Raw genomic sequence first — 15,100 nt, forward strand, 5'->3', positions numbered from 1 at the left:
CGGTCATAATATTCAAAAACAGTGAGTTTCTGGGATTTTTTTAGTTTTGCCAAATGTTTAAAACCCCAGACTAGTGATGTGATGCTAGTGATGATGTCACGATACAAGAAAGAAGAGTCGAGATAGCTCTTCAAACCCACCCAACTGTTATCTTATCAGCGCGTTATTAATTACCAAACAAGACGATATTTGCCGACTTTAGAGTGATTAGTGTCCAATACGAAAATAGAAACGGATGACCGTGAACTTATGTGTAATGAAAATATCGTTTGGGACGTCAACATTCGTCTCATATTGCAGGGAAAGTGAAATATAAGAAAACCAATGATTTCGTTGACATGATATACCTGATAAATAAATATTTCTTACTGTAATGTAGAATGTGACGTTGCGTGTTAGAAAGCGTAACAGTTTAATAATAAAATAATAGTATTATAATTATATAAAAATAAATAATGACTTACCTCCCAGGACTCTCGCGTGAGGTCGGAAACGTCGCCGCTACTTCCAGAACGTTCCTACGAAAAAATTAACATAAATACATAGGTGCAATAACAATTCATACACTCGTTAGCAGAGATAATGCATTTGTAAATTAGAAAGTATGGAAATTCCAATAAACTTGGATTTTCTTTTGATTTCGATCGTGTTAGTAGCTCAATGGGTAATAAAGCATGTAATATGTAAAACGTATAGAAGGCGGGAGCTAAAGTTATCTTGATGAGTGATGCGAAGATAACGGGCCTACATAGCTAATTGTTGATTTACTCCGATAGCAATGCGTACAATATCCTGTGTTATAATTGCTGTCATAGCGTACAAGGTCGTTAGAAGTTTAATGAAAAATATAATAACCACTTTCAAAAATGCCCAGGTCTGTAGGGAAAGAGAAATTGTCATGGTATAAAATGGAACTAACATTAAATTACTATTATTTAAATCATTCACATTAAAACGAATACACAAACATACACACATACACACACACACACACACACATATATATATATATACTGACTCGCATCTGTCCGAATACAATCATGGTGTTTTACTCTATTGCTTAAAAGCAGGCCGTTTAAATGTAAGTCCCCTATTGGCTGTCAAATCACATTTAAATATTTTAAGAGCTGTGAATTATGTATAAATAAATAATTCATCATCATCATAGCCGGAAGACGTCCACTGCTGGACAAATATCTCCACAACGATCGGTCCTGCGCTAACCTCATCCAACCTACTCCGGAGATCTTAACCAGATCATAGGTCGATCTTGTCCTATCATCATCAGGTCCTAAGTTAGCGACCACGTTTTTGTACCGTAAGTCATCACTGGCAACACATAGGTACTGGTTGAAAACCTTCGTTTTTAGACACTCTGGTATTTCGGACGAGAAGATTTTATAGAGCTGCCCGCTTCCCGAACGCTGCCCATCCACCGAGTTGGATTCGACGAGTGACCTCTTTCGCGAAATTGGACCTGCCTAACTGGATTGTTTGTCCAAGGTAGACGTACTCGTCGACAATTAGAAAGTTACAGTTCCCAACTGTTACAACATTAGGTACAACATGGACATTAGACATGATCTTCGTCTTATCCATTTACATTTTGAGACCTACATCTTGGGAAAATAACTTAAAATAATTATTAAGACGAAATCTGGAAACATTATAATATTATGGTTACATAGTTTCAAAGTATCAACATGTAACAGTCGCGATATAGTACTGTTGACTATAAGATATAAGGCGCTTCTCTAGAAACTTTCATCCTTTAGCCTACCTGATGCTTGCAAGTGGATGGAACGCTAGATTTACCCAAGTGATATAGCGTTTGCCCTGCTATGTACATAAATTAACCCATATCCCCAAAAGGTCGGAATCGAAATATTCATATGATATAAAAGTCATGAACTGGTAATAGAAATCATTTAATGAACATACGACAATTTTGCTCAAACAGGTTTTTGAAATAATACGAAGTTATAGAGTCGCGCATTACAGACCATAGTGTGCTACCACCAGTAGTGCTGTGCCGTGGTCGGCATTGACCAGTGTTATCGCGTTCATACTAGAGTTGTGAATCCGTGTTATTTTTTGATTTTAATAATGATCCGAGTCCATCAGGTTCCGTTCCAAAAAACGAATTTTTATTCATCGCCAAGCACGAGAAATGGCGAAAAATATAAGACATGTTTCTTGAGGAAAGGCAGAACATAAATTTGAGATTTAATTATTAGGTTAAAATTGTAAACATGAAGCATTGTTTAAATTTATAAAACACACTGATAATTATGGTCATCAATTATAATTAAGTCACAGCACTATCACATTCTTGAACTATGCATTCAACTCGCGCGTTATCTGGACTCTAGTGGTGATAATAGGGATAGATGATTTTATTAATAATTACCTTTTGTCCCGTTTTTGGTTCGTCATCGTCCCATTCCGTGTCGCTGTCTATTAGTTCGAAGCCCCGCGCCGCCACGTCACCCAGCGGCCCGTAGCGGTCCGGGACCCAGTGGTTCAGGAACTTGAATAGATCGTCCACCCTGGACGATAATCACACCGACATGATAAACTATAATTATGTCCGTATCATTTATAACAATATAGAGTTAAATATTTTTTTTATGGAAAAGGAGGAAAAACGAGCGTACACCAGCTGGTGTTAAATGATCACCGCCGCCTACATTCTCTTGCAACACCAGAGGTATCACAAGAGCGTTGCCGGCCTATAGGGAAGGTGTAATATGTTTGTAGTTAGTAAGTCTTCCCAGAAAATGTGCAAAACAAATTCAAATTCAAATATTTTTACTCAAAATAGGATTTATAATCACTTATTGAACGTCAAAATCTACCACCCATTCAAAAGAGACTGCCTCAGACCTGAGAAGATGGGCGCAAGAAACTCAGCGGGCTTTTTTTTATATAAATGTATTATGAAATTCAAAATAATTATTAAAAGACGTTTACAGGTTACTCTACTTGATCTGGACATAAATACTGTTACAATAAAATTAAAAATAAACAAAATATTACATTTGAATTTGGAATCTGTCATTTTTATATGATTGTTCATTGAGTTTTCTTATTTTGGCGCCAATACAATATTTTACGATAGAGAACCGAAACGATTGGCACTAGCATTAGTATTTTGTATAGGTACGAAGCCATTAGCTAACGCATGCATTCACAAATCAAAAGTGGTCATGCATTATCGGGCTGTAACGTCGTCTACACGCTAGTATATTTTAAGTATATGTAGCCGATGCGTATTGTTTCAAAATAAATGCGCTTGTTACAAGATATCATTAATAATACAATTCCAAGGTCGCTGTACGGTGACGAAAACATATTTATTATTCATTAGACACTTCCTAAAACGGTTCGTTTATTGTCAAACTGTTGCACGTCACTAACACTTCTATTCTTCCACAGCGCGTAGATAATGTAATTAAGGCGAAGAGTAAGCAGAAAACACGCAAACAAGGTGTTTTTAGACAAATTTTGTGGTGAAAATATAGCATTTGGAGCTATGAGCACTACTTTATCCTGTTACACATACCCTTAAGTCTTACTTGTAGGTTGCTAATGCTTGCTGTTGGTTAAACTTAACACTCCAGAGCTATTATGAACTACTAGTTTTGTTTGCAGTTAAACAAGCGTTTTCTCGGCATGATGCATTTGTTTAGTATACTGCTTTCATAAAAGTTGTTCTTATAGCTTTTACTTTTTTGTGCTGGTACATTTATTAAGATTAGTAATCATTAATGAGGATTGTAAGCAATTAAACTGTTTGCGCCTGTTAAAATGTTACATTTTCGACGCAAGAATTTTAAAATATTGGCTTTGTTACATAGGAGCCGTGAACTCATATCGCTCAAGGTCGCCGGCATTTAGTGTCGCCTTAACTCTTTACTAAACGTTGCATAATAAGTAGCAATAGCATAGTTTTGGGAGAACACATAAATGTGTTAAAACGCGAATTTTTCTCCAACTTCCTTAATCCTTATTACTTTTTTCCTTGCACCAACGAATCTAGAAAAAGCCAGCAAGTGCGAGTTTCAAACCATCGCGCTATAAGATATACAATATCTGGACGACCGAGCCTTGCTCAGATTTTTAAGAATGTACAAAACTTGAAAAAAAAAATACTATAGGACATCTGGATTCGAACCAGGGTCTTCTGCTTTCCAGATCTTGTGTATATAATATATATATATAAAACACGGATAAATTACATTTTTTAATATTGAAACCTAGCTAGGTCGAATTCTCACCCCCGAAACTACCTGTATACTAAATTTTATTAAAATCGTTGGAGCCGTTTCTGAGATTCAGAATATATAATTGCTCATTTAAAGATATTAGATAAGGTAAGGTAGTTTGTAAATACTTTTGTAAAGAAAAAACATTTTTTTTTGTTTGCTACGCAGCCATTTTGGATTTACCTTTTGTTAGTAGTATCTTTGAAGTGAAAACTTCTTTAGCCGCGTTGGGCACTTTTATTCGCGTCACCGACATGATCATGACTGGCGCACGCGATAAATTAATATTAAAAAAAATCAATATAAATATATAGTTAGACACTTTTTGGATGAGTGAAATCTCACGGGTTCACGTCACCGAAATGCTTAGTAGCTAGGCATCTATATACCTAGTAGACAGACACTAGTATATCTTATAAGTGAAATTGAATGGATTTATTGATAAAATCAATGTGTATATACTGCGTATTGTTGAAATATCGTTTTTATTTGATTAATATATTATTTATTAAAATAAGTTTTAAAAATAAATTGAAATTAATAATGTAACTGTTTTGAAACATTATGAAATATCATATTTTAATATAAAAAGTTCTAGGATTTTCTTCTATCGGTAGACTTACTATTAAAATTTGGTTGACCATCGCTATACATGTTTAAAGCCGATATATATATGCCTGTAATATTGCATATTTAACACTTACATTCAGTTGTTTGGTTTTAAATAAAATAGAGTTGTATCTCAAATTTGTCCACAGCTATTAAATTAAATATTAAATTTCGATACTCATTTACATTTCGTTTTAAGAAGTCCTTGTAGTATAAGTAGTGGTTACCTATTCCTGGGCACTCCGAACCAGTACTCGGGCTTCATTCGCTTGCGGCCGTAGGACATGAGCGGCGTGGAGCGAGGCAGCGGGCGGCCGGCCGGCTTGCCCATGCGCAGGCGCAGGTACAGCGGGGGGTCGTCCGACGGCCGCGCGGGCCGAGGTATTAACTCTGTGTTACACAAACATACATATATTAGTATATATAAGTCGTGGAAATCAATCAATTTGAACATGTAATTTTTTTTAATGACAATAAGGGACGAGACGGGCAAGACGTTGAGCTGATAGTAATTGATACGCACTGCCCATAAAAATGCAATGCCGCTCAGGATTCTCGAACTACGCTCGTCACCGATTACTTATACAGACGATTATTTATACATCTACAAAGATTGCGACATATGAAAACGTCGAAAAAAATTGTGGTTGACAGTTATATTTATACTCTATTACGAACAATGCACGCACACTAACACAAAGTGACATACAAGTTGAGAGTCTAAAATATGTCTTTACATATTACTTTAGTAATAAACGTGGCCTGTTTTCATCGGTTGTCTAGCAGCAAGATGCTGTATCTAGACGTATCAATGATCTAAGATGTGAACAATACTCACTGTCGAAAGAAGCGAAGAGATCTGGCATGTCGTCCACAGACACCATGCTGCGGTAATCCAGCTTGGGTTGGGGCACGATGTTGGCCGCCTTGGTCTGGGAGCGCCCGAAGCCGCCCAGGGAACTTCGCCTGGACCAAACACGTATAAGTGGACTTATATTTATTGAGGAACATAAATACAGCGGGCGAGGGAGGTATAGTATATTAAAGTCATGGGAAATATCATTATCGATAGCTAATTAAAAGAAACGGTGAATTGCTTTAACACTGACGCGTTCACACTACCTATTTTTAAAATAAGGGACGAGACGAGCAGCACGTAGAGTTGATCGTAATTGATGCGCCCTGCCCATTACAATGCATTGCCGCTCAGGATTCTTGAAAAACCCAAAAAATTCTGAGCGGCACAACAATTGCACTCGTCACCTTGAGACGTAAGATGTTAAGTCTCATTTGCCCAGTAATTTCACTAGCTACAGCGCCTTCAGACCGAAACACAGTAATGATTACACATTCCTGCATCACGGCAGAAATGGGCGCCGTTGTGGTACCCATAATCCAGCCGGCATCCTATGCAAAGGAGCCTCCCACCGGTAAAGTAATTTACTTGTACAAGATTATTAAAAGTATTTAAATTTCATAGCTGTCTAAATAGCAGAAGAATAATAGAAGACCATTTAAGACAAGAGACCTAAACCTGAATGTTAAAAACAAACAAATTAGTCTAATTGCTATGCCAGAAAAAAATAACTATGTATTTCCCAATTTGTTATGTTTTTAAAGTGATAACCCTCACTTCGGAACTGGCACGGAACGCCAGAAGTCGTCGTGGGTTCGTGTCCCGCATCATTCATAAAATTTTGTTTTCAAATTTTATCTGTGTATGTATTACCCTTCATAGAGCCATATTAGTATTTATGTCTAAAATATATTGTGAATAAAGAGAGATTATAATGTTCTGAAATTCAAATGCACTCGAACACATTACATAATATCGTTAATAAATTAAATGATAATATAAATGACGAATCTTATATCAAATCTAATAAAATAGTAAAAGACAGTTATTATCGAACCATGAGTTATCCTTCCTGCAAGCTTTAAAGTTGTCCATGAAAATATACTTAATGTTGCCTTATATCTAAGCATGCTTAAAATACCAACACTTATAAATAAAGGTGCTCATACGTAAACATTCAGGTGTAAGACAGACACACAGATATTGTACTTATAAAATATATAGAACAGTGATTGACATATTTGTAATAAACGTAGGAAAGCTATAGAGCACGCCACAGCAAGAAAAGTTTTCACCAATAGATATATTATGGCCACAAATTGTAAAGTATCTGCTATTCAAACATTATTATCAACTAGCTGACCCGCCATACGTTGTTTTTCCATATAAATTAATGTTAGAGTAAGACCGTTTCTTGGACATTGCAACATTACCTTATTTTTCTAAAATAAAATATTTTTTCTAAAATAAATGTAGCCTTAGTTACGCCTTATTACATCAGCTACCTGCCAATTAAAGTTACGTCAAAATCGGTCCAGACATTTCAGAGATTAGCCGGAACAAAAAGACAGATAGAGAGACAAAAATTGTATAAAAAATATAAATATTTAAAAAATGGTAGATATACCGAATATATATTCATATACATGTAGTAAAAAACCGTTATTTCAGTATTACAAACAGACACTTCAACTTTATTTATATGTATAGATGTATAGATAATACGTATAATACACCTCGGGCGAATAAACACCTGGCTCGAATGTCATTTGTGCAATGTACAGTGTGCAAAACAGTTTTTGTTTGCATTTCACTTTCTCGTACTGAAACTGAATATTTTTGTTTTTTAAACGTCTTATGCATGTATATTATTAAATTACATAGATCATTCGATTTATATAAAAATAAAATAAAACTAAATAGTTATTCGTAATTTTGCACTAGATTTATTTATTTATATTTTTGTTCTGCTTACATACAGCGTGGCGATACAATAGCGACATTAAAAGTACACACGGGTAGAACAAATGAACCGTAATAAAAAAAAATATTAAAAAATTTTGAACCAAACAGACTAAATATTTAAAAAATTAAATTTTAATCACCTCTATGTGGCCGCTACTCACCAACGAAATTGAACGGTTACGGCACGGCGTGGGACAAGAAGGTGACAGTGCCTACGCTAGCGCACGGCTACTAGATTACTTATAGGATGTTCCGAAAATATATTATGTAAAATAGATTTATTTAGGTAAAATTTATATTTTCATTTTTTTTATGATTACGGTTAAGTAGGTCCCATCATTCATTTAATGGTATGCTGTAGCTGTATAGGAGTTTTTAGACACATTACGCGCAGGTATGTGTGTGAGATTTGGCAAGGCGAAAGTATACATAGAAAAGAAGTGCAGAGAGCTAAAGCGAATATCATTGTAAGATTTATCAAAAATTCTGTACCTAAACCCTAATTACAGAATATAATAATAATAAATTTTGATTGAATTTGGGCGACGTTAGTTTTCGTAGTAAGACAATGTTTTAATGAGCATCATTATATCAGCATATTAGAATAAAAAGATTCAATCCAATATTATTTTGTTTCGCCACGATTTGAACGCGCCATTATTTATTGCTGCCTAATAGCTGTTATTCATAAAAATGTTTAAGAACCTAGTAATAGTCCTAAATATATTCTGTAGCTTTCGAGCTGTTTCATCCCTTGATTTGACAGAAAGGGACAAAACAAATAAGAGAGTGAAATAGTCCTCAACAAAATGGGCATGAATTTACTTTATATCCGCAGATCATTTACAATTTGTGGCCAATGAAATGAAGAAAGATAGACACAGATATTGAATGATGGACAAAGGTTTAACCCTTAATAAACCCAAATATTCTCGTTAACCTCTTCTCGTAGACTGTTAATTGTATCAATATCGTCGTCTCTAACACAGTCACCATATAACATGCCATTCGTCGAACTTTTGATTGAAAGCGAAATGGATTTCCAAACAGAACTCTCCCTATTGTTACTTTAATAGTTCTAGCTGATTATATTTCGTATTTTATACCACAATGATTGGTTTTAATCGGCACCTTATATAAATATTATTCATGTCTAATGTTCATGATCCTAAAATAATAAATTAATAGTCTCGTGCCAGATTTTGGCGAGACAACACGTCCTGAGGATGCCTCGTGTAGAGGCGAAACACGTGTCGAATTGTTTTAAAAACAAATATTGGCGGAATTAACACTAAAGAAAACTTAAATCATTTGTATAAATAATAAATTTCTAATAATCATTATAGTCGTGATAAATCAAGCATAATATCTGCATTTGTGTCTACGTAGGGCCTTCAAAACAAGGTGAGAATGCTGCCAAGTGCTGAAGTATCAAATTTTATTAATAGTCGCCTTTTAGCATAAAAGTCTGTCACTATATGAAATAGCTTTTTCCTAAACTAATATTTCCTTTCTTAAACACTCCTCACCCTTTACTCTAGAATTTCCTGTACTTCATCGACTTTGGCTTCACGATCTTTTGAAGTCAAGAAGCAACGGCGGATCTGTGTGCCGAGACATTGCCTTGATGGACCAATACCATTTTTGCTAGCTTGCCGTGGCGTTTCTCAGGAATTCCTTTATAGAGTGTTTTATTTGTTATATAAAGAGCCAGTAACAGCATCTCTTTCGAGATATTCAATCAAGTGCACCCCTTTACTATCTCAGAAAAGTTAGCCCATGATCTTTCCAGACATGCCCTTTTATGTGTACATTACCTTTTCTCATACCAAAGCGTTCGTGTAAATATTATGCACACTACCAGTCAAAATCGTTGCATATTTGGCTATAAAGCGTACTATAAAACATATTTTGTCACCACTACTGTTGTTGTGAGACCCGAGCGACGGTCATCTTTGGTGGATGTACTTCCATGTTTAAATTCGGCGAATCAATGTGCACTGTAGAATACGGTGAAGCATTGTTTTCAAGCGCACTTTACCATATGCAATTAATTTTATTCATATACACACTCTGACAAACTGAAAATTATATGAACTCCATTTTTGAAAAACAAAGATATTCTTATTATTGATTTAATTTATCAAATCAATACTCCCGCTAGCCGGTATATATTTTATTTTGATTCAACAGAGTTTGCACCTCATTCTCACCATTTATTGAACTCCCCTCGTACATCTGTATACATAATTTAATTAATTAAAAGAAGGTATTTGTCAGGCGATAATTTATTATTGCTGAAGTATTTAATTGTTTCAACGTCATATGTTATCGAAAAAGTAAAAAAAAACACAGCTGAAATAAAACCTTCCCATTCTAGAGGCCTGCTTGAAAATCCATAAAATACAACACAATATGTGGTAAAAAAGTTTTGTAGTTGGGACTTGTGACAAGAAGCGTCGTAGGACCACAATGACACATTATTTAAAATCCCATGGATATATCTACAAACAACACTAAACTATCGTATGAATGAATCTATCATGAACAATGACAGGAGACCGAGAAGCAAAGAGCATAGAGTTTAGTATAGCATGTCACTATGGTCTACGCCCTACGGGGTTCGAAGCCAACACATATATATCCTCTCTGGCGTCACGTACCCCGACAACGTTTCATGTGCCTGTGGCGCCTCTTCAGATGGCGTTTTACTCAGGAACAAACCAGTACCGAACTCCACTAGGTTCATTGGTGAGCTTTGGCCAATGAACGGAGCGGAATCGAACAAATCAGATGATCCCAGTTAGCATCCATGGTAGCAAAGGAAAAAATTTTGAATTGCCTTATTAATTTTTGAGAGAATTTTAGTAAATATTTACATTACCAATTATTTACACTACTCTTTAGAGCTATAAAGTTTCGCAATCACTCAATTTATATAAACTGATTGATCGAATTGATAAAGTAAAATTGAACTGGTCAATAATGGCTGGAGAAAAAATAATTTTAGTCCTTTTTATATAAAATATTTTCATTGGTATAAGTTCAAAGACATGCGAGTAGGGCTTACCTGTTGAATACTTTGGAGAAGACGCTGGTAGACTGTTGGCTATCGGCTGACGTCGGCAGGGAGTCACTTTGGGAGTTCTGTCCGCCTGTCTGCCCTTCCCCGGTCAAACCTTCCACCCATGACAGTGGATACGAGAGCCGCTTCAGCATCTGTTAAAATCAATACTGGTATTAACACACACATTTCACACATCTGGTTGTGTGGCGTTCTTCAACATACCACAAAGCTGTGAAATCGTACCTACACCTTTAAGGCCGGCAACGCTGATTCCTCTGGTGTTGCAAGAGAACGTGGGCGGCAGTGGTCACTTAATACCAGATGACCTGTAAGCTGGTTTGTCCTCCAAAAAAAACCATCAGTTGTCCTCACAGGGACGAAAGTAAGTCATACTTCAAAGATATTTAATGTTATTCTCCTGCTTAAGTGCTAAATACCTTATTTTTCTTATCAGGCTTCCCGGCGTCGTCTTTTTGGTTGCCATCGAGCGAGAAAGAGACAGCGGCAGATTTGCGCGGAGCCCTGTCGTTCTCCCCCAGCGGAGGAGCGGATAGCGGCGGATCAGAGCGGGGTAGGCACACGGGGGGCACCCAGTCCGCAGACAGAACTATATCTGCATCACTGTATACCTGAATAAGACAGATTAATTTAAGTTTAATTCCACAATGGGTCTTAAAACGCCTAATAAAGGGCGAATACTTTTAACAGTAGCCAGTAGCGATTGTTAATGGTATGTTTAATGATTACCTGACCAATGACCATTCAGAACCTCTCGCCCACTCACCTCAGTTGATTAAGTCAATTGTTTGTATTGCAAGTGTATAAAGTTATTGGATCGATAAATTCGTGGAGTGTTTTAGTATCTCAGTGTGAAGTTCTGTTTGACACATCTCAGTTTATTTAGCATTTCACATTATTATTATATGAATAAAGATGCTTCATAATATACACCCTCCAGACGAACTTTTGATTGAACACATTTAAGAAGAAGAAGGAAGTAAATGAATAAAGACACCAATGACTTCATCATGCTCTGAGACCTCAAACGCTAAAAACTTACCACGATTCGAAACTATATTCACAACTGTATTTTCTAGTACAAAAATATGGAAAATTTACTCATATGACACCAACCTGCACATATTTCGATCACAAACGGATTCAGTTACAGTTTTTAAAGAAATAGCAACTTTATGTGCTCGTATGGTTGTGGGCGTTTTAATGAGCTAAGATAAATACCGAATCATCTTCGTACTCGCTTCTTGCACTCTACGATCTTACATTTCAGCTACAATAGAGTTAGACGCATGGAATAATTTAATAATTCAATAGAAAAAGTAACAACAGACGTCACACTAGTAATAACCAGAATAGCACCATAAAACCTCTTCCAACATTACAAAAGACAAGAAGAATATGAACAAGTCAAGAAACATTCGGAAACATAAAGACCAAAAGACCTTGTAGGTGAAGGTAAGTTCTGCCACCAACAGTAGACCTTACCTCGTCCCTGGAAGGACAAGATATCATATCAATATCGTGGTGATGGTAGAAGTGCAGGAACTTGGCCTCGTACGAGACATCGCAGTGCCAGTCGTGGAGGGACTGTTCTGGCGTCTCGTAAATCGTCTCGATCTCATGATAATATTCATCGTGCAACAGTTCTTCCTATAATAATCGTCAATATTGTGAAGTTTCCGACGTTGATTAATAAAAAAAAGGAAAATTTAAACAAGGGATTTACAGTTTGCATTAGCTATGTAGAATCTTTGCATCAGGCAATTATTGTTCAAGACGCAGGCATAGATTGTTCACGAGTGCGGCACATCGTACTGTGGCTCGCACCAACTCACCTATACCGAGGTCTCTCTCTGTTCTCAACGCTCTTCTCGAAGCCAATTCTGCTTGCCAATTTGCAGATGATTTTAATTAATATCTATATACATATAAAAAAAACACGATATATTTACTTTTGATTGAACGAAGTCTGCCCGGGTAGCTATGTTTCAATAAAACAAAGGTAGCTTATACAAAAATAATGGGACCATCTCTTATTCAGAACAAACCGGAGAAGTATGTAAGTGTTAGTTTATGAGTTGGTAAATCGTACCTTTTTGGTGTTATTTGGCGTGACGTTTATGAGGGGATCGCGGATGTCGATCCCGGAGTCGTGGTAGGACAGTTTGACGAGGTGGGCCGCGTCCTCGTCGGCCACGGAGCCCGCCCGCTCGGCGTCCGAGCCCTCGGCTCCCTCCACTCCCTCTGCCACGGACACCTCCAGGCTCTCCTCTTTGCCGTGGTCAGCGCTTGACGATACCTATATAGGATATTAATACATACCTTATTATATATACATCATTAACGGCCGTTCCCAATATACTATCTACAGATAGAGATAAATTACTACCTTCTACTGTCAGTAATTAGCTGTCAATAATCTGAAGATGTCCCAATATACCCGATAAGTCATTATTATCGCCTTATATTGGGACGCGTGAATTGCAATTTTAATACAACCTTTATATCGCTGGTAAGCTATACGTCGTCCCATTGACAGACAGCGTGCACGGACAATGTGAGTTACCGTCGATAAGTTTATTGGGACATAAAAGTCAACGATAGTTACAATTTTTATCTCAAGTAAGAGATAGACTGAATATTGGGAACGGCCGTTATGCGTCTAGACAGACTGTGACAGCTGTGAAAACGTTGAAAGTTAACCTCTATTTTGAGCAATGCACGCACACTAATAAAAAATCTGGCCTGTTTTCATCGGTGGTCTAGTAGCAAGAGGCTCTATCTAGATGTATCAATTATCTAAGATACATACTATCTCTATTCTTACCAGTCGGTTCATGATTTTTTTTTTTTTGAGGAGGTTAAACTACTAGTATTTCGAAGTCAGCAGTATGATGGCTATATAATGGCTTGTTTCCTTAAGTCTGCAGCTTCTCTCTTAATGGTGGCCATACCACCTAAGCTACGGATTAGATCTGCCGGTTTAGCTTGAGTTAGTTGAGTTTAAATTATAATTAATAATTATTATGAAAATGAAATAAAGTTCGTGTCTGAAAATTGTGTTTTTTTTAAACACACGGAACTCAACAGAGAGTACAGAGTGTAGTTAGTTCAAAGCTTTGTTACCAGTTTGTAAGTGATCACCCTTGGCCATAATCTATTCTGATGGATCAGAAAAGCAATGCCGGCCCTTCAAAGTATAAACACTTTATTTGAAGGTACCCTTCGAATCATCCTGAAAACTCATTCCATAGATTGGTTGAATGTGATCTTCCACATGCTCAGTTTCTTGAAAAGCTCTTAATTACTGTCTTATTAATTTGTCGTTGTGTCATTATTCTTAGAAGCTTAGCACTTTAAATTAGTTTTGTAACATTTTTCTATTTAATTTTACAGTTAATTATTTAGATGTTTAGTTTGTTTGTGAATTTTCAATAGATGGTATTTGTTATAAAATATCCTTTTGAGCTTATTTCGTAGAATATATTAATATCTGATGTAAGTACTCACTTCACTTCCTTGGTCGATAGACATTCTGTCCTTGCTGGGAATCGCCCAATGATGGTCCAATATGGACTTCCGCCTCTCTTCAGTGCTTTGTTGCTGAAACACAGTGAACATTTACATTACATAACATTTTTTTAACTAATGACGTGCATTAATGTATCAAAAATATTGGGGACTAATAAATAATACATTTAAATAGCCCTCCTGGAGCAATCGGGTAAAAAAGGAGTCTGCTGAGTTTCTGCGCCCGTTCGTTTCAAATTAGAGGCATAGGTATATAAAAATAATTTTGAATAATAATACATGAATAAGTGCACATTTCTTGTGACACGGTCCTACTATCATATCATATACCATCTACTATCCCATTTTTGGATGCCTCTTACTGTATGTCCTTTCCATTGCCATTTTAGTAGTCGTATACTAGAGCTATAATAATATAGCCATCAACAATAGATACCTGCAGTGCTGTGGGGGTGACCAGGTCCCTGTCGAAGGCCTTGGGGAAGGCGGCGCCCCCCCTCTCCTCGTCGGTGGAGGCCGGGCGGTCGTCGCCAGGCTCGCCGGCTGCCTGCAGCTCGGGAAATGTTTCATCCTATTAATATATGTTTTATTGAGATCACGTATTTGACCTGATGATGACACATAGCATCGTCGTCGTCGTACGGTTCCTGGTTTCATTCCACTTTAAAATACGAGTGAACATACTAGCAAACAACACCTAACTAGTCTCGTGCCAGAATTTGGCGAGTCAATCCTGAGGATGTCTCGGGTAGAGGCTAAACACGTGTATAATTGGTTTAACACGAA

General features: G+C 36.6%; 1 protein-coding gene across 14 annotated transcripts in view; it reads right to left on the bottom strand.

Annotated features, from left to right (window-relative positions):
- LOC126971093 (TLD domain-containing protein 2) overlaps positions 1-15,100 on the bottom strand; it is a 173,633-nt gene that overhangs the window by 29,792 nt on the left and 128,741 nt on the right. For 11 of the 14 annotated variants that reach the window (XM_050817228.1, XM_050817224.1, XM_050817223.1 and 8 more), the window contains 10 exons: positions 14,751-14,885; positions 14,294-14,386; positions 12,876-13,082; positions 11,203-11,394; positions 10,769-10,917; positions 10,362-10,454; positions 5,716-5,843; positions 5,105-5,267; positions 2,411-2,549; positions 465-518 (listed from right to left, as the gene is read on the bottom strand). In XM_050817228.1, coding sequence (XP_050673185.1) covers positions 465-518; positions 2,411-2,549; positions 5,105-5,267; positions 5,716-5,843; positions 10,362-10,454; positions 10,769-10,917; positions 11,203-11,394; positions 12,876-13,082; positions 14,294-14,386; positions 14,751-14,885 — 1,353 coding nt within the window. The remainder of the gene's footprint in view (positions 1-464; positions 519-2,410; positions 2,550-5,104; positions 5,268-5,715; positions 5,844-10,361; positions 10,455-10,768; positions 10,918-11,202; positions 11,395-12,875; positions 13,083-14,293; positions 14,387-14,750; positions 14,886-15,100) is intronic. The other 3 variants (XM_050817220.1, XM_050817218.1, XM_050817216.1) reach the window with 2 other exon arrangements.

Source organism: Leptidea sinapis, chromosome 23 (assembly GCF_905404315.1).
Source record: "Leptidea sinapis chromosome 23, ilLepSina1.1, whole genome shotgun sequence".
In the NCBI taxonomy this organism is placed as follows: domain Eukaryota; kingdom Metazoa; phylum Arthropoda; class Insecta; order Lepidoptera; family Pieridae; genus Leptidea; species Leptidea sinapis.